General features: G+C 50.1%; 1 protein-coding gene across 1 annotated transcript; it reads right to left on the reverse strand.

Annotated features, from left to right (window-relative positions):
• Positions 1 to 2,273: 2,273 nt before the first annotated feature.
• FBXO10 (F-box protein 10) lies at positions 2,274 to 27,103 on the reverse strand. Its single transcript, XM_021691629.1, has 10 exons — positions 26,519 to 27,103; positions 22,261 to 23,094; positions 17,743 to 17,892; positions 15,331 to 15,467; positions 11,158 to 11,228; positions 9,232 to 9,384; positions 7,974 to 8,243; positions 5,753 to 6,066; positions 4,463 to 4,644; positions 2,274 to 2,448 (listed from the first exon to the last, which is right to left on the reverse strand). Exons 1-10 carry the CDS (start codon positions 27,101 to 27,103, stop codon positions 2,274 to 2,276), a joined length of 2,871 nt encoding a protein of 956 aa, XP_021547304.1.
• Positions 27,104 to 27,796: the final 693 nt, after the last annotated feature.

The raw sequence follows: 27,796 nt of genomic DNA on the forward strand, positions 1-27,796 counted from the left end.
AAACACTAACTTTGTATTTAATAGTGACGTAAACATTTTTTAGTTCTGCAAAATTAAATGGCTACGATTCTGGAAGGGAAAAGGACATTGGGGAACAGTTCTTTAACTTCAGGTAATAATGAGTTCATATCGGTTGATTCTGACAGATGCACCACACTCAGACTGGTATAGCCGGGAAGCACGGGGACTCTGCTCACTTGTTCTGTAAATCTAAAACTCTTCTAAAAATAATTAATTTAAAAAGAGGATTTGAAGAAAAGTACTAAGTACTACCTTTCTCCTCAGGTGGCATGCAGATACAGGAAAAACGAGTTCATGATCTCAGAACGTTCTGCACACTGTGAAGTCCTCTCCTCCAGGTACTGTTACTGCTCATCCCCACACAGCCCACCGCAGTGGGGCGGCTCACGCAGCCATCCAGACCCTGGGACCCAGAAGCGTGGGAACGAGCCGAATGGACACGACAGTCTGGGCCTCTGTCTCCTTCAGCCTCGGGAAGGCCAAGCAGGCGCCTGCACCCGGCCGCCCGGGAGCTCTAGCATGTACCCAGGCCAAGAAAGTCCTCCAAGAGGGCTTCTTTTAAAAGATAGAACTTTATTTTGGTTGCAGAGATTTTCATGAGCATTTGGTTCACAGAAGAGTCACTACAAAATAACAAAGGCAGCATTTTGTACAGCGACGCCCACTGGGGCCACCAGAGAAGTGCAAAAGACAGTGCTGGGGACGGGAGGGGCCAGTGCTCATGTGCCCACAGTCCTGGGGAGAAGCCAGTGCTCCTGGCTCCCTCCAGCCACCCCCTCCACCCAGCCCGGGAGAGCAGCACCGAGGGCCTGGCAGAACCAGCCTGGGAAGCCACTGGTAAGGTGCACAACAGCGCCCCCAACAGGCTGGTGAAGGCCCCGCATGAAAAGCCGAGTGGGAGGGGGAGTGTTCCGGCTGAGCCAGTCCTGCATTCAGCCCCTGTCCTCAAGCAGGTGGGATCTGTGCCCACCTGGCTCTGGAACCTTGACACATTCACAGTACGGTACAGTAAAGCCCTTTGGGAGGCCTTCCTCCCCTCACTCAGGCTACTGACCCTATCCCAACCCTGGACTAGGAACTGGGGACAGACTGGGAGACCTGGTCCTACCGTCCGGGAGCTCACAGGCAGGTGAGTGGGACAGGAATGGACCTAGAAAATTCCAAAGCAAGGCAGAAAGTGCTCAGTACCTGAGAGGGGGCAGAGAAAGGGCAGCAGAGCCTCAGAGGGGGAAGAGCATGGTCACTGCAGGGATGGGAGCTCTGTGGAGAAGGCAGTGTCTCAGCTAAACCTCAAAGACTAGGTGGGACGTGACATGTGCAGATGGCGAGAAGGGCATGCCAGGAGGAGGTCAGAGCGTGGGCCAAGGCACAGAGTGGGGAACCGTGGTCGGGTCAGTAAAGGCAGGCAGTTATCCATGAGAGAACACGGATACAGACGAGGGGACCTGGGCACCTCCATCTCCACCAGTCTGGTGCCCAGGAGGGGCAGCTGGTGGGGGTGTGCGCAGGACCCCAACCCTTGCACGGCAGGCCCCGAGCCAGCATCCTCCTGAGTTTGGGAACTCCCTGAGGGCAGAGTGGAGTCTCGTGTGTCCTTGCCTTGCCCAACCTGGCACCAGGCTGCTCAAAGGAGGCCTGTGTTTTCAGCATGTCCCTTGTCATCCCTGGGGCAGCCTGTCCAGAGAGGCTCTCTGTTCCCCTCACAGTCCACGTTCAAGTTGAAGGGAACCAAACTCAACTCCTCCAGCCTCTGTAGACAGCCGGGAGGGTGTGGCCGCATCCCTGCAGGGATCGAGAGAGGCCCAAGAAAGGGGAAAATTCTGGGGCTCTTTCTACCTCACTAGAATCACCTCCTCCCTCAGGAGTCAGTCTGCTCTTCTCTGACTAGAGTCCGGGTTTGGTGTGTGTAAAACACCACTTCCCTGTCATTCACACAGAAAGACCTGACTGAAGTTTTAGTATCAATTTTCCCCAACTCCATAACCTCTATAAGAGCTTGAGTGACAGGAAGCCCACCAATTTTTTTTTTTTTTCTCAGTTCCCAGGAAGCGTGGAAGCCTGTTTTCTCTGGGGTACGGTGAGTAGGAGGACCGAGAGGGGCCTAGAGCCCCTCAGACGCCGCTTCTTCCATCCTGACATTGCCTTTACCTCCTGGCTCACCTGAACACCCAAGAGCCTGAGTGCAGGGTATGGGGTTGCTGCTCCCGGAGTCTGGACAGCCCTCCAGCCACCCCACCCCGCGGCTCCCATCCTTACAGAATGGTGCAGAAGACGCTGCGGTTGCTGTGGTAACCACCCTCCACGCGGGCTGTGATCCTCGTTGCCATGGCTGTCACCTTCTGCCCACTATGGGCTGCAGAGGGGCCTCGGAGAGAGCTTTCAAGGTGAGGCCGTGCCGGTGGGTTCACCAGGCGCCATGTATCAGATCTGGGGGTGCAAAATGACGGTCCATGAACTGAGAGTCTGGAGCTTTTGCTGAATGCCCCGCACAATTTCCTTTGGTTCAGGATCACTGGATCCAGGTGTAGGTTTTTGCCTCCAAGTCCATGAAAGCTCAAGGAGGTGGGACACATAAGGGACAAAAGTCCTGTATTCTAGTTCAGCTACACTTGCAATTCTGCATGTAACCTTGGACCAGTTCCCTCTAGAAGCCTCAACTTCCCCATCTCTATAAGGATCTGGAGAACATCAGTGACTTTTTCTTCTCTTTCATCCCCTCCCCTCCCAGGTGTATGACATCCATGTGTATAGAAGCTTTATTCATAATCACCCCAAACTAGAAACTACTTACCCCTTCAGCTGATGAACGGATAAACAGTGTGGTACATCCATATAAGGGAACACTACTCCGCAACAAAAAGAATGAATGACATGTGACACCATGGGCAAATCTCAGGTATACTAGACTAAGTGAGAGAAGCCAGACTGGGAAGACTACATACTGTACAATTTTTTTAATATGACATTCTGGAAACTGCAAATCTGTAGGGGACAGAAGCTGGTGAGTTTCCAGTCCCTCGAGTTCTTATGGAGACTATGAAGGGTCAGGGAAAGGTTCGTTCAGGGCTTTCTGTCATTTGAGTTACAAGGAACCACCTCTTAACACCAAATCCTAAATTGCTTAAGCCAGTGATAATGTCTTCTCTGTCTTTTTAGGATGATTATGTTACAATGAGTAGGAATGAGTGAGGTGAGTGAGAAGCCTGGAGGTATGTTCAAAGAATTGCCAGCATTTGAATTTGGCAGCAGAGAGTGAGCCTGGAAAGGAAAATTAGGACCCAGCAGTGCACGGTGGATAATGCCAGGCTGATGGGTCTGCGATTCCTGTATTCTGAGGTCTCCAGAGGGGCAGGAGGAAGCAGACCCCAGGGAGTCCACAATATGATTGCCAAGATGTAGGTAGGAAAGATTATAATTTCTATTTTTTTAAGCTTTATAAGTTATGAATATACAAAACATGCATATATGAGGTTTTCTCAATTAAAAAAGGAAAAGAGAAACAGGGGCTCCATCAGAGGTTTCTGACCATGGACGTGAAGGACCAGAACTGATTCAGATTAATCTGGCAGGATGCATTAGGACAGCCTGCAGGGGTGGGGCAGGGACACAAGGTAGGAGGCTGCCACCATAGGACAGAGCTGTTTGCGGTGCAGGAGTGAGTAATGCCAACAGCAATGACAGTATGATCATCACCTTCCTAACCAGTGAGCAGAGCACCAAGCAAGCAGAACAGAGTCCATCCACAGACAAGTGCACCAGCATCCTGGCAGTGGGGCCACAGGTCGGGGTGAGGGGTGCTGAGACGTGAACAGGGGTGATGGCGGCTGGGAAGAGAAGGGGTCAGAATCGAGAAGGCCTAGTAACTGACTGAACTGTGATGTTAGGGGGAAGTTGGTCGCAGAGGTTTTGCTGCCAGAACAGCGTGGAGGGATGGTGAGGTCATCGAAATGAGGGATAGGGAAGGACAGGAAGGTTTGGGGCAGAAGTGTGTGAAGCCACTGTGGTACACAGAGGCAGAGGTATTAAAAGCAAGTGACAGCCGCAGCAGTTAACATTTTGGGAATACCAGTCTGCTAGGTCACATGACCTGATATTATCCCAAATTGGTGCTACAATGCAGACATCGGTAACTGGGTTTTATTAAGGCTCCAGGTGGTGAGTAACTTGCCCGAGGTTCCACAGCCAGTGACTGGCAGAGCTGAGATCTGCAATCACACACCCTGGACTCTTAAAGCCTGTTCCCTCCCAGGGAGGCGGGCGCAGGGCCTCAGCACTGGCCTGAATGACCTGACCAGGGCCGAGAGCTGGCGGCACCGTGGGGAACAAGGGCAGCCACGGTCACTGGGCCTGGCTTCTCCGGTGACCTCACTGTGGTTCTGGGAGATTGGTGTAGGCAGACTGCAGACACTTTTTCTTTTTTTTTTTTTTTTTTGACACTTACTTTTTCTTGAACACCAGGAACTTATTGTTTTGCAGGACACATTCTCGGTTGTTGGAGATCTGCTGAAAAATGGTCTTGCTGGTCTTGCCCTGGAAGATGATGTTCTCCTGCACCAGGGCCTTGGCGCGGCCCCGCACTGCAATGCCGTAGGCCCGGAATGAATGGATCCGGTTCTTTATTACCTGGGAGAGACCGTCAGAGCTTGTCGTACCTCGGGGACTCCCAGACTGGTGGTGGTGGTGGGGGGGGGCAGGTAAGGGACATAGCTGTTGTAAAATGGAGGGGTAAGAGCGTGCTCAGTAGGGCAGCATTGCACCATGGGAGCTCAGGGAAGGGTGTTCGAGATCAGGCGGGGAGAACCAGGGAAGGCTTCCCGAAGGGGATGATGGGTAAGCTGTAGAAGCTTACCAGATGCAGAGCAGGGGACGGCTGTTCCAGGAAGAAGGAACAACATGCAAAGGCCTGGCAACGAGGGGAGGTTGCACCAGAAGCAAGGACCATTGGCAGCTTGACTGAGGCAACAGCGTGTCCCCCCCGCCCCCCTTCCTCTGCTTCCACAGTATTCAGATGTAGAGCTAAAGAATTCTTTACTGCTTGCCTAAGTCACACTACTCATGAAGCTGGAGAACCAGAGAAAGGCTTTGGGATGGTAATTTCACAAGTGCAGGGACTGGGTCGGACGGGCTCAACGCTGAAACCCTAGCACCCAAGCGCAGTGCTTTGCAGCAAAAGGGAGCTGAGAGCTCACTTCTGGGGGAGACAGAGAGGCAGAGGAGCAGATGCAAAGCACTGTGGGAAGTGCTCTGTGAGGTAGGGGTGGGCATAAGCACCCCGATGTCCAGAAAAGGGTACCTCAGACAGCCTGGGGGGCCGGGGGAGGCTTCCTGAAGAGGCACAGAAAGGGGAGAAGGGTATGCTGGGTATACAGGGAATAGTGTGCACACAGGCCCTCCTCATTAAGCACCTACTGCATACTAGGTCCTGTGGGAGACTGTTCTGTTAGCGGGAGGGCTGAAAGAGCCCTGAGCTTGACCTGGAGACCAGAAAGCTACCCCCAGAGCCACCCCCACCCTGGCTCTCTGCTGGTAACTCCTGCCCCTCCTTCAGGGCTCAGTTCATGTGCCCCTCCCATGGGAAGCCCCACCTGCATCTCCCCGGCTGGGTTTGGGCAGGAGGAATGCTGTCCCTTGTGGTGCTGAGTGCTTTGGGCTTCTCAGCGGTGAGAGTACGAGGGCTGTCCCAGGGCTGAGCCCGGTGCTGGCACCTCGCGTCACACACACGTACACATACCTTCGTGTCGGACCTGGGCAAGAGCTGCAGCCCGCTGCCCCGGTTGCCAATGATGTCATTTTCGATGACGACGGTGCTGTCGCCCTTGGTGATGATGCCATGGCCTCTGTTGTCATAGATACCATTGCCCCGGAGCTCCACCTTGCACTGGGCCTCGACCTTGACCCCACTCTGGCGGTTGCAGGAGATACTGTTGTTGACCACGCGGGTGAGCTGGCTGCTCTGGGCCACGGTGATCCCTCTGTCCCCATTAGCGTGGATCACATTGGTGAGGACGTGCAGCACCTCACTGCTCTGGACGTAGAGGCCTGAGGCTACGGGTGGAGAGGTTGGGGAGCAGGGTCAGCCCTGACAACACAGTCAGGAAAAAACCTCCATGGAATTGTGCACCCCAGCAGAGAGGTGGGGAAGAGGCAGCCACACTCAGAACCGGCCCCTGGGAGTTACATCTTTCAAGATGGATGACAAACCAGGAATATCAAGGAAACTCTGTTCCTTCTGAACTTAAGTGCTCGGTAAACAGGGAAAGGTGATGCAAGACTCCTTGGGCTCAGTGGCTCGTGAGACCCAGGCTCTCCTCCTGTGCTTGCATGCCTCCCGTGTTGCCATCCCACTGCTGTGTGCACCTCCTGTGACGGGGCGCTCACCACCTGTTACGGCTGCCCATTCCACCTCCACACAGAGCTACCAGCTGGACAGCTGCTCCAGTTATCTTCCTGTACTGAGCTGGAATCTACCTCTCTTATTGTTTTGGGATATTTTCTTCACAAGGGAAATTCTGTAATTTTTGAATAGAAAAATTTATAAGCTAAATATCTAAAATGTGTTAGAAATTTTGGAAAGAAAATGGTGTTTGGGGTTGTATCTGCTTAGAGACACTATATGCTTTTAGAAAAAAAGCATAAAACTTAGCAGGCTTAGAGCCCCATGACTTGGTCAGGAAGAGACGGGGGGGTAGGGGGGCCTGGGGATGAAGAGGAGAGGACTCCCCAGTGGTGTTATCGACCCACCCCAAGAGCAAGAGACATTGGCAGCGCTGGGAGGAGGCGGTGTGGAGGACAATATGGGGTCACATGGGAGCCATGAGCCTGCAAGTTCCAACCTCTTGGTGCCACCTACCTGCTGCTTCTCCTGGCCTGCTGGGGAAGAGCAAATATAAATCAAGCATCTGTGAATTTATGTGGCTTTGCCTGTCCTACAGACAGCAGGGCCACACAGAGAAAGCCCTGAACTGGGAGGGGACAGAACTCATTTTCTGTCAGCTCCCACTCTCCCTGCCCTCTGCTATTCCCAGGGCAAGAGCTCGCCAGTGCCCAGAAGCCTCCTTTTAACAAGACTGCCTCCATCAGCCCACCACAGTGGTCCTGATGATCAGCCTGGTTTGGGAGCCCTGCAGTTAGATCAACTCTGTACGTTTCTTTTTTTTCCTCAATTCAATAAACACTGGAATGTCTATCAGTTTTTATCCAGTTTAAGATAACTTGTGGATTTAAAACACACTTATTCTTTGTATAAGAAAGAAAAATTGCCAATTAAACCATGACATGCCATCAATTGCAAATGCATGTCCTTAGATGTTAAAATGTGGACAATGTGTCTCAGAATGGATTAGAAATGTGTATGCCGGGGTCGCCTGGGTGGCTCAGATGGTTAAGCCTCTGCCTTCGGCTCAGGTTGTGATCCCAGGGTCCTGGGATCGAGTCCCACATCCGGCTCCCTGCTCAGCAGAGAGCTTGCTTCTCCCTCTGCACCTCCCCCTGCTCATGCTCTATCAAATGAATAATAAAAAAAAAAAAATGTGTATGACAGGTGTGGGATTTGGTGGGGCAGGGGCGCCGACAGGAGTGGGGTTCGGCTCCTTGCCTCACGTTCATAGCCTATCAGAGTTGATGAAACAGCCAGAGAAACAGATCCCGTCCCAGGCCCTGTAAGTGCCAGTGGGGTGAGAAGGTAAGGACGGAGGGCACAGTCACAGTGGGCTCTGAACTTCAAGTTGTTTGGGATGTGTGGATGGGGGAAAGGGAATTTCAGGCAAGAGAAACAGCATGAGCTAGGCGGGGCTGAGGGGCAGGACAGAACGGATTTAAGTTCAGGGAAGATGATGTCCAGAGGTCTGGGGTATCGGGTGTGTGGCCAAAAGAAGTGGCCAACAAAGCGAGAAGGGTGCCTCCCAAGGCAGGCAGTGTGAGCACAGAAGGCTCTGGAGCAGGGAGACACTCACCTCCATTGTGATTAATACTGTTAGACTCAACAAGAGCTATGGTGACGGGCCGACGCAATGGGTCGTCGTCCTTCTCCAGTTCGGTCTCCCAAAGGATGGCATCTCCGTCCTCGCTGAAGTTCTCCTGGGCCCCATGACCTCCAGGGAACTCCCCAGAACCGTCCTTCTGGCTAAACACTGCCACTCCGTACAGGCCATTGTAGCTGACATGGTTGCTGGTGACGTGAGGCAGGCTGGACGACATCATCCACACACCACAGCCCTTATTAGCTGGGACAGGGAAAGGAGCTGTCATGGACACTGAGCAGTGGGTGAGGCAGCACCCAGTGTCTCCCCAGGAGGGGAAGCAAAGATGGCACTGGCCTGGGAGACAGAGGCCCTGGTGTGCTAATGGCCTCAGACAAGTCACTTTATGGCTGGAGGCTTCTCCTCCATACAAGAGGGATACCAGTCAGGTCAGTCTCACAACCAGGATCATTCCATAGGGTGTAAAAGTGCTCTGAGAACTGCGAAGGTCACACTTCCAGGTCGGAAGCACACAAGCCCAGAGGGACAGCACTAAGGGGTCCTCAGAGTTCATCCAGCCCAACCCCGTCCTGCAGAGAGATGGAAGTGGCCTCCGTCTGAGTCCCAGCCCTACTACTTCCTAGCTGTGTGACCTTGAGCGGGTTACTGAACTTCTCTGTGTCTCAGTTTTGTCATCTTTAAAATGGGGTCAATAACCATATCTACCTCAGAAGGCAGTCATGAAGATGTGATAAAGCATATAAAGCACCTACAAAGAACACGTTAGCTGCTATTATTATTATTATTATTAGAGATGCAGTCCAGAGAGTAAGGCTTTGCTCAAAGTCACAGCAGGAGTGAGAACAGTTTCCTTTCTAGGGCTACCCTAGTTCTCCCATTAGATCTCTAGTTCTTTGGATCAGAAGAAAGGGTAAGAGTTAGATGCCCACGTGTCAGAGCCTGAATGGCCCTGTCCTTACACAGCTCCCGCCTTCTGCTATCTTAAATGGGGATGAAGCTCTCTGCTTTGCTGACCCTGTGGGTTACAAGGGGACTTAGGAAACGCTTCTGTATTCAGAGAGGGACCGTGTGTCTGTGGCCTGAGACTGATGCTGTTCTTCAGGGCGTCTTTGAGGCCCAGGGACAGGCAGTGACTTTCTCAGGACCCACCAGCTAGAGATGGAACCTGGGCTTCCTGCCTCCCTGGTGGGGCTAGATCCCAGGCCCCTTCCCCCAGGAACATGCGCCTCACCATAGATGGTGTTTCCTTCTATCAGTCCTTTGCCTTCATCCCCCACGACCACACCGTCTGAGTAGCCAAAGCAGATAAGGTTGCTCCTGAGGACCGGGACGCCTCCACGGCGGATGTCTACACCTCCCCACTGATTTTCACGGATGACGTTTTCTATGGAGAGGCAGAAGAGAGGGTCAAGACCCAAGGGCCACCCACACTGGCCATGAGGACTGGGACACCTGAGAGAAAGGACCCTCTGGACCAGGACACCCAGGCTGCACCCTGTCAGCAGTCAGCATCCCAAATCTTGCCTGGTGTTTGACTTTTCAGGGACCTGAGTGCTGTTGGCTTTCCTCAAGGGCAAGGTTTGTATCTATCTTGTGCTCATATCTCTAAGATCCATTGTATCCAGTGGCCTTCAGGACCAATGACTAAGAATGAACTGCTTTAGAGTCCCTGGACCAAGGCCAGGTAGTGTTGCCTGTCCTGGGGGCTGTTTCTGGGAGGGCTGAGGCAGAATCCAGCCATCTCCCCCACCCGCCTGGGGAGGCACAAGCTGGTCCCTGTCAGCCTCAGCTCTGGACTGACCACAGCCTTCCTCTCCCCATCCATCCCTCTCTGGGAATGGAACGAAGAGTCCTAAGGGGGGTTTGTGCTGGGACCTTGATGCCCCCGGCACCATGGCCAGGCAGACTCTCAGGCTCTTGGGACTGGAGTGCAGTGGCCCAGGGGACCCTGTGTGACTGGTCCCTTCCTGCCCCTGTGACCACATCCCACCCCTTGCCCCCCTTCACCATACCCAGTCACGCGAGCGATCTCCCTGCTCCCCAGGCATGCCGACGGTGTTCCACATGCAGCCCTGCAGGGAATTCTGGTTCTCTTCCGAGGCTTTGTCCTGTCACTCAGGTCTGGCTTACATGTCACCTTCTCAGAAAGGCCTGCCCTGACCACACAATCTTAAATACCCACACAGTCCCTCTATAATCTTATTTTAATATAATAAATTATATTATGTATAGTTTACATATTTTATATTTATATATATATCAAGTACATATATATTTATGTAAGTAAAGTTAATATATAATTGTTTAATCTCTAGAGCACGTATCACCCAGATACATTTCTTTCGTGTGTATGTGCGTGTGTGTGTGCTTTTTCTTGTTTTCCCCTCCTAAAATGTCAGTTCCCGACAGCAGGAACCCAAGGGCAGCTGTTTCACACATCTGTTTTGCATTGCCGTATCCCCAGCTCCCGCATACAGTGTGTGCTCAATAAATGTCTGATGAATGAAGGACATCTGGTTCAGTCACAGGGACTCACTGGGCCAATCTCTTATGTCCCAGGTATGGCTGTGCTCTGTGCTGAGGCCACACTCAGGTAGCACGTAGACTTGGTTCTGGCCTTAGAGAACTTGCTGCCTTACAGTAGAGGAGACTGCCCTTACACAGATCACTAAGAAAACAAGATGTCCTAGAGCGTGCCTGCTGGGTACTGTGAGTGTCTGTGTGCACAGTGGGAGGTCAGGGCAGGCTTCCCTGAGGAAGGGACATTTAGGCTGAGACCTGAAGGATGGGCAGGAGTTGGCCAGGCAGGGGGGAAATGGGGATACATTTCCAGAGCGGGCACAAGCCCATACAAAAGACAAGAGGAGGGATTCAGTCTGTGTGCCATAAATGTTTCTGACAGTGTTATGTGAGCCGTCCAGGGAGCTCTGTAAGCAGCAGGCCTGACAAAGAGCAGACAGACACTCCCTCCTTCTCAGGCCCTCCTTGTGACAAGCAGGGCCAGTGCATGGGGCCGGAGTCCCAGAGTGCTGGCCTACTATTCAGAGGAGGCGGCCAGTCTGTCAAGGTGAAGGACTGGCTGGGGGCAAGGCCAGGGATGTTGGCTTGGCTGCTGGTTGCTCAGTTGGCCATGGCTCTAGGCGGTTCCCACTTCTACCTGTGATGAGGCCTTTGCCATTCTCATTCACTGCTATGCCAGCTGCACGGCCCTTGAAAATGTGGTTCCCACTAAAATGGAAGGAGAAGAAGAGAGTGAGACTAGACCGATGTGTCAAATCCAATGCCTGCGCAAGGTGACTCTTTTCTTTTGTAACCTTCCCCAGATGACTCAAGTCCACAGAGGCATAAAGCATTTTCTGAAGTCCTAGAAGCCAGGCATTTAAAAATTGTCAGTTATCCCAGAGACAACTTGATCCAGAACTAAACCTACAACTATGCCATACGAGCACAATGATATTCATGTTTCTGTGGCCTCTCTTAACTATCGCTCACATACAAACACCGTTTGAAATGCAGGTCATCGTGGTGCACAGGTGACAAGTCTTGGCAGTGTCAAGAATTCCTAGGACTGTGTTAAACTTATTTGGGCATGATTTGTGTCCAAAGCCTGAATCAGATTCTCTGCCTATAATGAGCCTATCTTCTGTTTTCTGTTAACGTTTTCTGTTAACGTAATCACCTACCCACTGAATGACAACATAAAATAATGGTATGCCTTAAAAGAAGAAAAGCAGATTTTTAAAAAGGGGGTTTTAAGAATACTGGACAATGTGGGGGAAAAAAAAAGAATATCAATGTGTAACCAACATGAAACCTCATGGGCTGGGTTAGCCACATAAGGAAGATACAGGAAAACCCACTCCTACGCAACAGCTGTCACTGCCATGGAAAGGCCTTGCGAATGAAAAACCTGAGCATGCTGTAAGACATGCATTGCTTTCCAGTCTCTGCAACTTGGTTTCCTGCCTGTTAAAACAAGGCCAGTCACACCTGGACGTTAGCACAATTGGGTTATCCCTGGAGGACACATGTGCTGTTTGTTATTTTTACTAACAGGAATGCTGTGACCTCCTTTCTTCCTGGAAGGGCACCTGCCTCCTGTCTTAGGAGGCAACCCTCCTAATTCCCATCATGTGGCTGAGGGATTTAGGTCCAAATATTCATCTGGCTCTTCAGAGCCTAACACAGGGCCTGGCACCCCACAGAACTTCACTGAGTAGGATTTGGCTAAATTTTCCATTTCTTAGGGTAGGGTCCAAATGGTTTATGTCCTTGGAGGAAAAAACCCAGCAAATTATGTTGATGCTGGGGAAGCGAAATGTCAACTGCACCTACACCATGGATTTGGGTTGAACAAGTGAAATCCTTTGTTAAAAACATCCCTATCTCTGCCCTTAGATTTGACGAGTGTGCTTTGATCTGGTTACAATTCTATCAGCAGATGGTTCCTGTGGGTTTCTAGAATTCATGGTCAGAGACAGTCCCTGGGCTAGGGCACGCCTCGTCCGTGGATCTGTGGGCTTTGCCAGAGCAGCAAATGTACAGCTGGCATGTTTTCAATATGAATCTCACTTACCTCCAGGAAGAACCCGTGGCCACTTGGAGAAACATGTATGTGTTTGTACACAGGGAGGGCAAATTAAAGATAAAAGAGGTATCAGAAAACATTTAGGAAAAGGGGACAGATGATTGTTCCAAAAACCAAGGGTGGGATGTTTACTTCGGATGAGCCCTTCTGAGCCCTGTGCTTCCTTACAGCCAAAGCAAAAAGGGAAACACAAAAGGTTATAAAACTCTCCCTGGCAAAGAAAACTGCGGTGGTTTGCCTCATCTAGCCACTTCAGGGACCTCAAAATCGATTCTGTACCTTCCCCCAGATCCCTACCTTCCATCACAAGGAAACACAAAGGAAAAAAGCACAATGTATCCTCTCAAAGAGATTCTGTTGTTGTTTTTTAAAAAAGCTTTTAAGTAATCTCTACACCCAGTGTGGGTCTGGAACTCACAGCCCCGAGATCAAGAGTCACACACTTCACCAACTGAGCCAGCCAGGCGCCCCTCAAAGAGGGTTCTGTTTTAAAAACCAAGACACCAATCTGACTGTAACAGTCCTTGCTCAAAACTCAACTGTTACCCGCACCCACAAGGTCAAGTCCAACTTCCCAGATTGATGAATGGCTGCTGTAACAAATCACCAAAAACACACTGCCTTCAAGCAACACAGATTTCTGACCTTCTTGTTTAGGAGGTCAGAAATCCAAAATGGGTCCTACAGGGCTAAATCAAGGTGTCAGCAGACGTGTGTTCCTCCTGGAAGGTCTGGGGGAATCCATTTCTTGTCTTTTCCAGCTTCTTGAGGCCACCCAGATTTCTTGGCCTCTGGCCTCATCACTCTGATCTCTTGCTTCTGGTGTCACATTTCCTCCTCTCAACTCATTCTCCTGCTTCCCTCTAAGGATCCTTAGGATTACACTGGGCCCACCTGGATAATCCACGATAATCTCCCCATTCCAAGATTCTTGACGAACACATCTGCAATGTCTCTTTTACCACGTAAGAGCACATGTTCACAGGCTCCAAGGATTAGGAAATGGATGTATTTGGAGAACCATTATTCTACATATCCTACTCAATACCTGAGGTTCTGTGTTCCAGCCACAACCTGCTTTGTAGGCCGATTTACTCAACCCCCTGGGCATCTCGTGACAGACACACATTTGTTACCATCTTTCCAGGACACACCCTGAATTTCACTGCCGCTGGGCCCAGAATACCATCTCCCCGGCCACAAAATCCTACTTACCCTTTAGGCACAACTCCATGTCAGCTCCCCCCATGCCCTTCCCTGACTCGCTCAGCTGGAATCGTGGCTGGCTCCTTTGGCACTTACACGAAGGCCTATTGAGAAGCACTCGTTTTTTTTGTTTTGTTTTGTTTTTAAGATTATTTATCTGAGAGAGCGAGAATGAGAGAGAGAGTACACGAGAGGGGGTGGGGCTAGAGGGAGAGGCAGACTCCCTGCTGAGCAGGGAGCCCGATGCAGGACTCGATCCCGGGACTCCAGGATCATGACCTGAGCCGAAGGCAGTCGCTTAACCAACTGAGCCACCCAGGCGCCCGAGAAGCACTCGTTTTGGTGAGTCTTCACTCAGGGTTATTTATGTGTCTGTCTCCAGCATGAGACTGTAAATTCTATGGAGCAGAGACTGTTCTTACACACTTTTTATATCACTGTCCCCTTACACAGAGAGTAAACACTCAAATGTGTGTTAAAGGAAAAACACACATACAAACACATACTCTTCAATAATGCAAAAGATGGAAAAAGAGCTCTGGGACCACAAACTGTTTTCAGTAAGCTGCCTGTAACAGTGAAAAATAGATGCCTAACAGTAATACGACTGGTTCAAAAAATAATGGAATATCAAAACAACAGAATGTTCTGAAACTTTCCAAAACTGACAAAAGCCATGAAACAACATGGAAGAGTGCATATGGAATAATCAAGGGGAAAAAACACTTCAGAATATATTTGCTGCACATCTCTGCCAGTTATTTTCCTGAAGCAAGACCTAACAACTCGTGTCAGATGTGTTCTCAAGCCACAGTGGACTGTCAGCTAAGCCCTGAATCAGGTGCTCTGCTGCCTGTGCTCATGTGGTTTCCTTTAGTAGGAATGTCCACTCCCCATCTCCGCGACAGCCCACTTCCTACCCATATTTCAGAGTCCGACTCTCATGCCCCCTTGAAAATGAGGTCTTCGCACATCCCCTTAATAAATGATTGCCTTGATGGCGTCTGTCAGTCTGCTGTGTATGAGAGCTGGGATGGCAGCTCCCAGTGCCCACAGTGCCCCTGCTCCTCGCATCTACAGCTCGCTCCGCTGATCGGTCACGGCATGCTTCTGTGATGAGGCCAGATCTTAACAGAGCATCCTAGGTAGCCACTTTCAACCGAACAGACCTGTCGGGTGAGTTGAAACCTTGATGCCGTCTCTATCTTAGAGTTATTTCTGGTCACACATGTCCTCCATGCTAGAGTAAGCTCCGGCGGGGGGGGGTGCCCCTCTTTACCACCATTATCAGAGGCGCTCACTAATGGCTGCTGAGAAGAATGGCTACACCGTGAACTGGAAGGGAATGCAAACAAAAGTGCTTGTGTTACTACGGTGGGATCAGGGTGGAGTCTGGTCTTTGCTTGTTTTGCTATACAGTTGTGTTAGTAAACAAAAATGTTTTCAAATGGAGGAAAGCCAGGAAGTAGGAAAGAGAGAGATCACAGAGGTTCGAAGGGACCACGGGTGAGGATGGTCTGAGTACAGCATACATACCTCACGACTGGATTTCCATGGTACAGGATATAAATGCCAGCCTCCTTATTTGAAAAGATTTGATTGTTCCGGATGATGCCTTTCCCATTGCCAAGGACGACAATGCCAGAACGAAGGCCATGGTGGATCTGGTTACACTGCAAGGGAACATGAGACAGCACAGAAGACAGATCAGACCAGCCAGCAAGAAGCAGAGTGCTCAACTGCCGCCCCACAGCAGGGCCAGTGTGAACACAGTGGAGAAAACAACGCCACTGAAGACCCTTAGCTAGCATAAGACAAAATGAATGGACCACGCTGCTGCCCCGCCACACACATGCAGAGCTGTAAGGGAGAATCCAGAGAGAGGAGCCTTCGCCACCCAGCCTCTTGCCTCCACCTGCAAAGTACGCCACTGAAAACTGCTGAGCCTCCAGAGCTCCCCCCACCCCCCATTCATCTGGCCAGGCCACACCACCCTGGAGCCAGGGAGCCCACCTCTCCGGGAAGGGCAGCCCCCACTATATGACAATGTTGGCCACGTGTAGTCCCAAGCGGGCCACCTTCAAGGAAGGGGGAGAGCCATCTGGCTCCTATTCCTCACTTCCCATTCAGGGAGGGCCTGTGGAAAGGTGCGGCTCTGGGGAGCCTGGTGGTTCCATGGGGCACGAGAGCACAGAGGGTGTGCACGCTACAAAGACCCTTAGATTTATTTCGAGTATCTCTTTGTACGAATGGGGAAGCAGGCCCAGGGTCACACAGTGTGGGGCAGAGCCAGATCTGAAGCTTAGTTTCCCGGTTACCTGCTTTTGCACAGTGACAACATTTTTAGATCATAATAAATGATAATAAAATTCTTTCACTCTGTTAATTTACAGCCTAAATACATTCCTGTACTTAAACCAGGAAGTTAGCGGTTTCTCTTCCAAAACGATTTAACAAAAACAAAGTTCTAGCTTGCTTGAAAATGTGCCACACTGTAAGCTCTCCTATTCTTACTCACTTTCCAGATTTTCTCCTGAAGGATTTGGCAGACTCAACCGGGCAACCACTGCCTAACAGAAATCGCTCACAGGTTGAAAAGCTCGGCGAGAGAAGCGTAAGCAGTGGCATTTCCATCCCCCACACCCTTTCAGGAAGCCAGGGCAGAAACATGACGCCCCCTCCTCCTCCCCCTGCCAAACTGGCCTGTCCCCTCTGCCCCGGGAAGGCAAACTCCTCTCATCTCTCTGGCAACAGTGGCGATAACTTCCTCAGCCAAGGCTGTGCGTCAGATGCCAGCTGCCTGGCAGAGACACAGTGAGGGGAGGGGTTGAAAAAGGACACTGGTCAGGCATGTCTTTTTAAACAGAGTTAGGGACTGCCCTCCATCTGCATTTTGCGAGGGCAGTCTAATATAATGGGTCAAGAACATCAACCCTGAGTCAGACTGCCTGTCAGCTCTGTCATGAGTTGTATGATTTGGGGCAACATCCTTAGTCTCTTTGTGCCTCAGTATCCTCATCTGTAAAATGGGGATAAACAATAATTCTACCACACAGGGCTGTGAAAAGATTAAACCATAAATAAGTAAATATATACAAAGTGCTCAGAACAGTATGTGGCATACAATAAGCACTATGTATAAGGGTGGATATTACTTTTTCAAGTCCATAAGAAGTCTGACACATCTCCTACTTCCTAGGAAATGTGTCTCTCAGGGAAGCCCAGAGTAGGAAAAGGGGCTGTTCTCTCATATCACTGGTCCCATATTCTACCATCTTAAGTGGCTTTCTCACTGGTGTAAAATCAAACTCACATGACTTCACAATATCCATGAAACAATCTTCAGAACTAAGTATCTTAAATGTCCTTTTTATTGTGAAGAATGATCTAACTTGGTGCTTTATTTTTGATCCAGGTGTCTTGTAGGGCAGATATAGCTTTATTTTTATCAAACTCAAAACCAACCAGAGCCTATCAGGGCTGAGGAAGTGCTCTGTGAAATTTCCCTGTCTTCCCTGACTGGATAGCCAGTCCTGTTTCTTACTGACAAGGAGACTGGAGGGAGGTGATCTATTCAAAGCCACTCCCAATACATGAAGAAAGAGGGAGGCACAGAGTCATAAGGACACACAGAGAAAAGGGAAGGAACCACTTGCAAGCAGGAAGCAATACAAATTCAAGGTAATGGGGGGTCTGGGTGGCTCAGTCAGTTAAGTGTCTGCCTTCGGCTCAGGTCATGATCCTGGAGTCCCGGCATCTCGAGCCCCGCATCCAGCTCCCTGCTCAGTGGGGAGTCTTCTTCTCCCTCTGACCCTCCCCCTTCTTGTGCTCGCTCTCAAATAAAGTCTTTAAAAATAAACAAACTCAAGATGGCAACATTTACTTAAATAATCTCAGAAAAGGCTTGAGAACCAAGAGCCACCTAAAAGAGCATGAAGACAGAAGTACCAGAATGAGTGGGTTGGACTTTTTCCGGATGTCTACGCCGGCCTCCGCATTGTGGTAAATGTTGTTGCCAGCGATCAAGCCTCCGCCCTCCAAGCGAAGAAAGATGCCTGACGCTCTGCAACGGTGAATGTCATTCCTGAGCATGACAATCTAGGCAGAAAAGAGAAAGCCATTTGTTTTCTTGTCACAGGTTTTTTATAAAATCACTTGGGGAACACTTGAGTCCTTTTCTTACCATCTGCTCCCTCCATGCTATTCCGCCCACAGGCAAGGGCCGCCTCTTCCCACCTTGTGTACTCCCAGGAGCGGAGCAAGCTCTGAGCCCTGCTTGGCTTTGCCCTGCAGGCTCCTTACCAACCGCAGTGGTTTTTTTTTTTTTTTTTTAATAAAACCCGGACTGAAGCTTGGCCCCGTGTCCCGTAGTCACAAATTGCGAGCAGAATAACTGGATGACGGGATGGAAGGGACCCTCAGAGAAGATGGGATTTGGTGGTCTTCAAACTCTATGTGGACTGGGGTCACATGAAGATCTCCCCAGGTTCCAAGCTACAATGAATGGAATCAAATTCCCACATGTGCCTTTGCTAAAATTCACCTGCCTGAGAAAGCACCTGAGAATAACCTCCTACCTTCTCTTTTACTTTGTAAGACAAAGTCCTATTCTTGTCCATTCTGAATCTTTCTTGGGTGTATGTTCCAGGGGTGGAAAAACCCCTGGTACTCCAAACTACGGGACAATTAGAAGTATTGGTACAAGGAAGCCTCCTTTAAACAAGGTACCACAACCCAGCACACAGCTTATTTAAGGGGATGTATTGCCACTCACATTTTTTCCCCCTATTTAATAAGCATATTAAAAATTCAGAATATATTTGTATTATTTTAAGCAACTTTGTATTAATAGTAAAATATATTACATTAGGATAAACGATATATTACACTAAAATAAAAGCCTGGGAGTGGTAAAGTAGAACAGAAGTACAGCTTCAGGGAGAAGCCTTCCGTTTAGGATAGAGAAAGTTGATAAGAGCATTCATTGCTCCCACACCTACAAGAACAGAATCAGATAATATGCAACAACACACACTTTCTTGAACGCATCAGAGAGCTGAGGTGGCAGGACAAGCAAGGAGCCTGTAATCCAAGGACAACAGGCACCTCCCAGGAGATGAGATGTGAGCCCGTGCCTGCCTGTGCAGATGCAGGTGCCCCACGAACCGGTAAGAGCCAGCTACAAGTTTTAGCGAACTGTTAAAGGCCAAGTGTGAACTAGCGTTGAGGGTGCGGAAACTCTGGGAGTAGGTGTGTCTGTTCCCTTTTCCACGCGCCTCGCTAGGTGCTCATGGGGAAAGACTGGGGACCGGACAAGAGACTGGGGACAGCCTCCCTCATGGCACAGGCATGGGGGAAAGACAGTGCAGCCACTGTGGGAAAAGCACTGAGCCCCTCTTGGAGTTTTCTCCCCAACGTTCCTGCTGAACAAGCCTGAAGCAGCTGGGAGAAGGGCAGCAAGCCCTGTCACTCTCAAGGAAGTGAAAGAAAAAACCCCACCTCGGGCTCCGATCATTAGAGTCCCCCTCATGCTGGGGGTGAGGCAGGACCTACTTCCAAGCCCACAGACACAGCACCTACCTAAGACTAAGGACAAACGTACACGAGAAACCCTACCACCAGCCAGAGCCACAAGTGAAAGCAGTCTACTGCTGGGAGGACAGGGAGCAGAGCAAAGCCTACTGGCAAACCAGCAGAAGGTAAAGAACACGAAGCCTATGGTAGGCGGAGGATAATGACAAAACCCAAACCAGCTCGATCCTCACTAGACTGACCCAAAACCTGGTCCTCTAAAGGTCTGGCAAAAGAAGAGGTATGCCCATCTCCACACATAAATGCAATTGACCTCAGTCTCTATACAAGGTACACAAAACAGCAAGATAAACACTAGTCTTCTTTGTGGAGCCCGAAGCAACTGGGCTCTTTCTGTCAGCCTTACTCCCCTGGGATGTTCTAGAGGGCAGGGAGGGGTGGCTGCCCTCCGGCCACCGGATCAAGGCTTTGCTCGTGGGCATGGGACCGGCTCAGCAGGCCTGGCACCCCTGCCCACAGCTCCCTGCTTGTATGAATGCCACTCAGCACATAGTACCTGATGCTGGATACTCAGGAGATTCATGGATTTTTTTTTTTTAAGTCAAAAATCCTGAATATCAGTTTCTTAGGTTCCTTGCTAGAGACTCACTAGGAATTTATAGGCTGCACAATTCCTGCCAGAAGCCCCTGGAGGCAATTGTTTAAAAGGGCTACAAGTAAGGTTGTGTAACTTTTCACATAACTTTTCCTTTTCGATGACTCCCAGCTACCACCTGCTTTCCAAGTCTGCCTGGCAGGGCACATCTCTCCCCAAAGCTCCAGACCCAGGTAACCAGACAGCATCTCTGCTAGATGTTGGAAATGCCCCAAACTCAGCATCCGTCTCCACACTCTAACCTCCCATGTTCCTGCTGATGCCTCTGCCGCTCAGGCCAGAAGCCTCAGCCTCATGCCTTTGACTGCTCCCTCCTAAAGCCCTCCCTTCTACCTTTCCAGAATGCTCTGTCCCCTCCTCTCCATCTCTGGACCACAGTTTTCCACTGCCCCTCACTGGTCTTGCCTCCAGCCTTGCTCCCCTCCATTCCATTCCCCAGAAAGCTTTCCAAATACAGATCTGACCACAGTTCTCCTCTGCTTAAAATCTGTCCGTGAGTTTCCCTTGCCTTCACAGCAAACTCCAATCTCTGTGGCAAGCCCTCTGTGCCTCAGCTAGCTGACTCCTGCGGACTCCCTGGTCCCCTGTCGCAGCCATCAGCTCATGCTCTGGCTGCTTGAGTCACTGGTGACTCCCTAAACGTACGGCGTCCTTTCTCACATCTGGCCTTCAAGCACACCTCCACGTCTCACAGCTTCCCGTTGCCAGCTCCTACACAGCTCAGCCCAGGCACTGCTCCTCCAGGGACCCTCTCCCTGAGGCTGGGCGCCTACGCCACCCACAGCACCTCCCACGCCGGACTGTAATAGCGCTTCTAAAAAATCAACAACAACAACAATCTGTTGCGCACTTGCTCTGTGCCAGACATATTGCTAAGAACTTTATATATACGACCTGAGTTAGTCTTTACCACACGTGGGAGGCAGACAGTATTGTTAGTCCAAAGGACAATAGCTATTAGGGGGCAGAGGCAGAATTCGACTCAGAAGCCACACTTGTAATAACTATGCAAGAGGGAAGACCCTCCTGGGGGCTCAGACCAGATCCTTTCATCGTGGTACCTGAGAGCACAACTATCACCCATCCTTTTGATCTGACCATCATCTTTTATTCTCTATATAGTAGTCTGATGTTCTTTCAGGGTAACACCACCCTTTAAAATCCTCTTTGGAAGTGGGCTGGACAAAGTGCAGTCAGATGTGATTGCTGTTAACCATTCTAGCAGCCTGCAGAGATCTCTGAGTCTCACACGTGACATGTGTACGATGCCCTGCAGCTTACTAGGTGCTCTGCCAATTTTACGGCACTGGAGCCTCACAAACCCCAGTGAGAGAGGCAAGGCAGGGATGCTTATTTCCATTCTACAGAAGAGGACAGTAACGCTCGTGGTGAGTCAGTGGAGAGGTAAGACTCAAACCCAGGAGCTAGGCCATGCTTTCTTCCAAAAGGCTGTGTCTTTCCTTTCAGAAGCCTTTCGTGTGCTCAGCAGTGTGGAGAATCTGTGGACTGTCCCGCGGCGCCCCAAGAGACCGCAGGGTCATGACGGCATCAGTGGCAGGACGCACTGCTCTTAGCATAAAGTCCCAGTGTCTCTCAAAGGGGCTTTCCAGGCCTGGGGCGAGGTGGCTTCTGCTCACCTCCCCTGCCTCATTTTCAACCACTCCTCCATCCTCAGCACACTGTTACAATCAGCCTCACACCCAGGCCCCAGCATAGAATGTTCCGGCTGCCTGGAATGCCCTCACTCTGCACCCTTTCAACCACACGCACACCACTTTCCTTGGCTGTCCTCTACTCATCCTACACAGCTTAGACACCTCTTCTGGGAAGCCTTCTCCAGTTTGGATCAAAGCCAGTGATCATGTGTCCCTCAATTTTCTCTCATCCAGGCTAAAGAGCCCTTGTTCCTTCTACTAGGACTTGGGGACATATTTGAGAAACACCATGACATAGTGAGAGGAGTTGGAAGACCTGGGTTCTAGTCCCAGTTCTGCCATTAACTTGCTGTGTGACCCCGAGTGAGTCACATTTCCCCTCTGGGTCTGTTTCCTCTTCTGTAAAATGGGAAGAATGGTTTCTGCTCTGTCCAAATCAGACGACGGACATAAGGCAAGGGTGTGTTATAAGCTGAAAAAAAGATGATTTAAAAAAAATGCAAAACAGCCTCACCAAAGCCTTCCTTTGTATAGCCACAGGAACCTTCTCTCATTAATCAAAATCATGTTCCTAGTGACCCAGTAAGGCCTCATGGGTCTGTAGAGTAAACCTTATGATGGTACCTTGCTATTATGTATACACCGCACCGCATAAGTCAGGTTCCGGAAGATGTTTCCTTCCATCTTGGCTCGGCCATAGGAGCAAACGAAGACACCTCCCTTCCCGTCCCGGAAGAGGCACTTGCGGATGAGGCAGCCCTGCACAGAGCTGGCCAGTGCCATGGCCTCCTTGTCCTTCTGCAGCTCCTGCTGCAGTGAGTTCAGCACTAGGCAACTGGGCAGCTGAATGGATGCTCCTGGAAGTGGTGGGCCGAGAAAGGAGCCCCCCAGTACAGGGCGTGGGCCCTGCACTTGGTAGGACAGTCTGTATGTGAGCTGGTCCTCATCCTCATCCTCACCACTAGGACTCAGGCCTCCATCGCTGCTGTCTGGAGTCTGGGCCACCCTTTCCCCATCACTGCCCACCTCTGCCTCCTGTGAGCCAGCCTTGGAGCCTGGCTTTGGGGAGGTAGAAGCTGGGCTGGTAGGGCTTTGGCTGCCCTCGATGACAATGTCACAGGTCCTTGGGCTCCAGGCCTGGTCCCTGCTCTCCAGGTCTAGGGACATTAAAGAGTCAGAGTCCTCTGTGGGGAGTATGCTGGGTGAAGACTTGATAAGCCCTAGTAGATACTTGTAGGCCCAGTTCTTGTCTGCAGATGGGTGGCCCTCAACAGTCACAGAGTTGTTTTCACTGCCCACAAATTCACAGTTTTCCAGGACACACAAGGGCACATTGTGCAGGAAAACATGGGTGTTTTTGAAGGTACAAAACTTCACTTGGCAGGTGCCTGGGCCATGGACCTGGATGTGCCCATTCTCAAAGTTGCAGTTGTCAAACTGAACATGACCTGATGTTGTCTGAGGAATAGAAAAGAGAAAATGGATAAAACAGGGATAAGAATTGTTTTGCCAGTCAGTACTCTAACTGCTCTTTAAGGAGGGTGGCGCCTGGAGAGGCCATTTGTCCTGCTGATCCTGTTCTCCTCCTTCCTAAGGACACGTGTCAGCCCCCACACAGGGGGATGGGGACAGGAAACTGCTCTGCATCAGAGGAAGGATAATTTGGAGTTGCTGCCTTTCCCTCCTTCCAATCCCAAAGGGACTGGAAATGGATAAAGGCAGAAAAGTTCACACTCTGCAACAGGGCCCTTCCTAAAGACCTCAAATCTCAAGTAAATCCTCCCAGTACATAATTAGTGTCTAGTGAGAATATAAACTCTGAGGGGTGAAGATGGGGAAGAGGGAAGAAGCTGAAGCTCAGAGGGATGCTGGGTGAGATGGAGTCAACATGGTAACACAGGAGGTGAACCAGCAGGGCGAGCATCACTCTAGGGATGATCAGGAATGACAGGGAGAGCTTTGGACTTTCATAAACCAAGAATTGGCTGGGATTTGAGCACAACTTTACTGTGACCCCTGAAGGGCAAGGGAGTCCCAGTTCAGTGTCTTGGTTACATGAAGAAAGCGTGAGATCATGAGGTGTCTCACTAGGTCTCACCCCTTGAGCACATCCTCCCTTCACCATTCCTCTCTCAGCCCTGCAACACCCCACAGAACACCAGCTTGGCATCTGAACTCAGGACAGAGCCAGGCAGAAGCCTGAGAGCTGACAGAAGACAGGCCAGGAGGAGCTGAACCCTGCCTGGGCTGGGCTGGGCTGGGCAGGCAGTTGCGGAGACCCAGCCACAGTTCTGGGAAAGAGTCCAGCCTGTGTGGCAACCGGTACATGTGTGTGTGTGGGGGAGGGGCAGAGCAAAGGACAGCAGGCTGTGTCCCTAAAGAGGGGGACAAGGTAAGCTGTCATGGCCCGGCAGTACTGAGCAGGAGTTAAGATGGGCTCTGGAGTCTGACCGCATAGGAATAACTCCCAGCTCTGCCTCTTTCAAGTGTGTTATTTTGGATAGGACTTCATCTCTCTGAGGCTTTGTATGCAATAGGGGGCCTGCCAGCCAACAAAGCACAAGGTAGAGAGCCAGGTACAAAGCTGGCACCCACTGAAAATTAGCTACCATTACCTGGGGCCAGGGACACAAAGAGCAGAGATTCCTCTGGGGTGGGGAAGTGCTGAATCCCACGCACCACTCACCTGAGCCCCTTAGCTCCCAGGCCTGGCTGAGAAGCACAGCTACTCTATATTCCTGAAAAAGAACTGTTTCCGGATTTCACGCTAAATTCCATCAGATGGATTTGAACCAGAAAATGAGGGAGGGTTTCATGATCCCACTGAGTAATCCAGACATATCCAGCCCTGAACAGTTTTTACATTCTCTAGCAGTGAGCACCCTGGAGAGCCTGGCCCAGAACTTACTGGCCTTAACCCCTATAAGCTCTTCCTTATGGCTAACTTAATTTTTTCTTGCAGCAATTTAAGTCTATTTTCTCTTACTGGGTCCTCTCTGTAGATGAACACCAGCTATCTGGAGATGCAGAGCCATTGCTGGGGTTCTCCTCAGAAGTCACTTCCCATATTCTTCCCTCATCCCCATGAAATAAATAATAGAAAAATTTGGGATTTGGTGGTTTCATCAGATATATTAATTACTGATGCAGAAATGACAGTTACATGTTTTTCTTTCTTGGTGGCAATACATATCAAAAGCACTATACAACGGAATGTGTAACATGCAACTGTGATCTGGAAATCATACTATAGAAATACATGATTATGAGATTCAAACAATGAAAAGATGAAAATCACATCATTAATGTCACACAGTTTTTAAATGGGAATAACAAATGTTCACCAATAAGAATTTGTTTAAATTTCATATGATCCCATAATAATATGGGGCGTTTGAGGTAATGTCAAGGACATGTAGTATCAGGAGAACATAATACAGGCTTTGTGAAATCAGACCATAGGCTTCATAGTATAATAAAATTCATAACCGCTGTGAAATCACCCTGGTCTTTGCATTTTAAAGGCAAGGTCATCCTAGCCCCTTGTCCTGTTTTCACTTAAAAGACGATCATGGACGGAGCACTAATATATGCCAGGCCCAACTCCCGAGCATCTGAGGCTGCACTTCCAAGGGAGAAGGAGAGGCCGAAATGAACATATTACTCTAAGAGTAAATGTTGTATGAAACGTGAAGGGTCTTGAATCAAACTCTTCTTCTGGGTCTGCAGACCAGCACAGGAGTTGTACATCAGTCCTCCTGAAACATTCTAGGCCTAAAAAACAGGCTTTTAAGTTTCCAAGGAATCCAGCACAATGTAATTTCAAAGGTACTTAGAATTTGAGTTCTAATCTCACTAATTAATCACCTGAGAAAGTTACTTAGCATCTCTGAGCATTAGTGCCCCTGATGGGCAAAATGGGGATACCATGTCTACTGTCTACCACAACTATTTGTTGTGGGGATCAAATGAAGTCACAGATGGATAGTCACCTAGATTATGAATATAGGCTTTGGATCCTCGCTCTGTTCCTTACTAAGTCTGAGACCTGGGTATGTCACTTAATCTTGCTGAGCCTCAGTTTGCTCATCTATAAAACCAGATGGCACGACCCCTCTTACTAATGGCTGGAAAGCATATGCCAGCCACAAAGTAAGTGTACTGTAAATGCCTGGTTGTATGATGATCATTACAAACCCGAGAGACAACGTGTTGTGATTGGTAGTCATAGTGGCAATATAATTATTACTGACTAGGTCTGAAATCCAGATATTATAATGTTTCTAGGCAATGTAAAGCTGTAGACTCTTCTGCCGGGAGCTACCAACATGTCAGTACATTCTTTGCTTTGAATACAGCCTGTGCTCTGTGTTCCTAGAAGGTTAAGTGTTGGGCTGGTATTTCCTGGCCCTCTCCCCAGTCACCCTTGGTAAAAGCCTGACCTTCCCTGACCCTCCTCCACAGGGTGGGGCTAACATGCTAAAGGTCATTGGTCCTGCATAGCGTCCCCTGACTTTGGCCATCTCTGGGCATGAAGTGTTCTCTGCTTCCTGTCACTGTGTGGTATACTCCCGGACCCGGATTTTCCACCTAGCTATTCCACTTGTGGTGCCAGTTCATCCAGTGTGGAAGGAAAGAAGTACAAAGCAGTTTGGGTCTTGAGTCCCCGGCTTATTTTTTAATACAGTTTTGCCAGGAATAAAGCAGAATGTTGATCGTTAATGATCCCTTACCCATTTCTCAACTGCTGCAGAACTCAGGAGTGTGTTATAGGAACAGTGACAAAACCCTCAATTCCAACAAAAAAGGGGTTGCAAACCCACTGAGAAGAGGCCCAAGTCGTCGGACCAGAGAGGCCACCCATCTGGATGTGGGCACCCACCTTAAACATGAAGGGTGAGAACCAGGCCGGCATGAAGACAAGGTTGCACAGGCGTGTGGTGGAGCAGTGCTGATCGATGCTGGCGAGTAAGGCCACCTCACCCAACTTCCCGTGGCCTACGATCTCCACGGGCACCTTCAGGATGATTTCACCCTGCTCTTCATACACACCTGGAAATAGCACAATTCGGTCATACAGGCTTGCCATGGCCAAGGCGCTGCCCAGGCTGTCAAACTCATGACCTGGCCCAACACTCAGGGTACGGCGTTCCCTCCTCCGGCGAAATAGAGAAAAGCAGACAGAGGACTCCAAGTCCAGGGCATTCTTGGTCCACGTCTTGGAGGCAAGGTAATGCTGCTTGAAGGCCTCCCGCCAAGACTCAGGCTCCACATCAGGCTGGTTGGGCCAGTTGGGGTGGCGGCATTCGGTGCATCCCAGACACAGCTGTCGCCAGCGAGTGCTGTCGAGACTGAGGATCAGTTCATACCAGGCCCTGCAAACCAGGCTGCAGCGGCCCAGGTCGGGCAGGTGCAGGTAGGCTAAGATCATGCGCCACAGCTCCAAGGGGAGGCCGCCAGCCTCCATGGTCACCTGGGAGACAGACACAAAACAAAAGAGGTTTTTGCTGACCCTGCTTACAGCTCCCCCTTCTTGAAATATTCCCTGCCTTCTCCTGACCCCAAGGGTGTGAAAGTGAACAAGGCCCAGCCAATCATAGGACTCCATCTCCTCAACTGGAATTCTCTGGGATTTTTCTGCCTGGAGTCAGCAGGGAAGACTCTTTTCTCTTGGTCAGACACTATGCGGATATGACCTGCGAACTGCTGTCAGCCATGTTCCCCACTTGTGGAGAAAACCTTGTGGTACCAGAGCCAAGCAGAAATGAGGAAATGAAAGATGAAAAGTGAAAAAGATAAAGAAAAAAGTGATCACATGTGTATGAGTCCTGGTGGTACTGATTCCAGATTCCTGAAAGCTGCCCTGGAATCTTCGGTTCTTTCTTCAGTTCCATGAGGTACCTAATGACCTTCTAATAAATACCCTTTTTTGCTTAAGCTGGTTTGACTTAGGTTTCTATGACTTGTCACTAAGATTTTGGACTAATGGAACCCCCCTTTGGCTGTTACAGTCCTAGAGCTCTGGATTCCCTCGACTCCCAGGGAAGGGACCTCTAGTTCTTCACACTAAGAGGAATAAGAACTGAGGCAGTGAGTGTCCATCTGTCTGCCTTTCCTGTTACCAGACCAAATAATTACCACTGTTTTCCCATGTAAGGCA

The sequence above is a fragment of the Neomonachus schauinslandi genome, chromosome 13 (genome assembly GCF_002201575.2).
Source record: "Neomonachus schauinslandi chromosome 13, ASM220157v2, whole genome shotgun sequence".
In the NCBI taxonomy this organism is placed as follows: Eukaryota; Metazoa; Chordata; class Mammalia; order Carnivora; family Phocidae; genus Neomonachus; species Neomonachus schauinslandi.

What these genes read in the sequence shown, in the direction of transcription:
- FBXO10 (XM_021691629.1), bottom strand. Translation starts at nt 27,103, where the DNA reads ATGGAGGCTGGCGGCCTCCCCTTGGAGCTGTGGCGCATGATCTTAGCC. An exon ending in AGAAGGAAACACCATCTATG is followed by an intron (nt 8,244 to 9,231) that starts GTGAGGCGCATG and finishes TCCCTGTCCCAG; the next exon opens with CTAATAAGGGCTGTGGTGTG. An exon ending in TGCCCAGGTCCGACACGAAG is followed by an intron (nt 4,645 to 5,752) that starts GTATGTGTACGT and finishes GGTCTCTCCCAG; the next exon opens with GTAATAAAGAACCGGATCCA.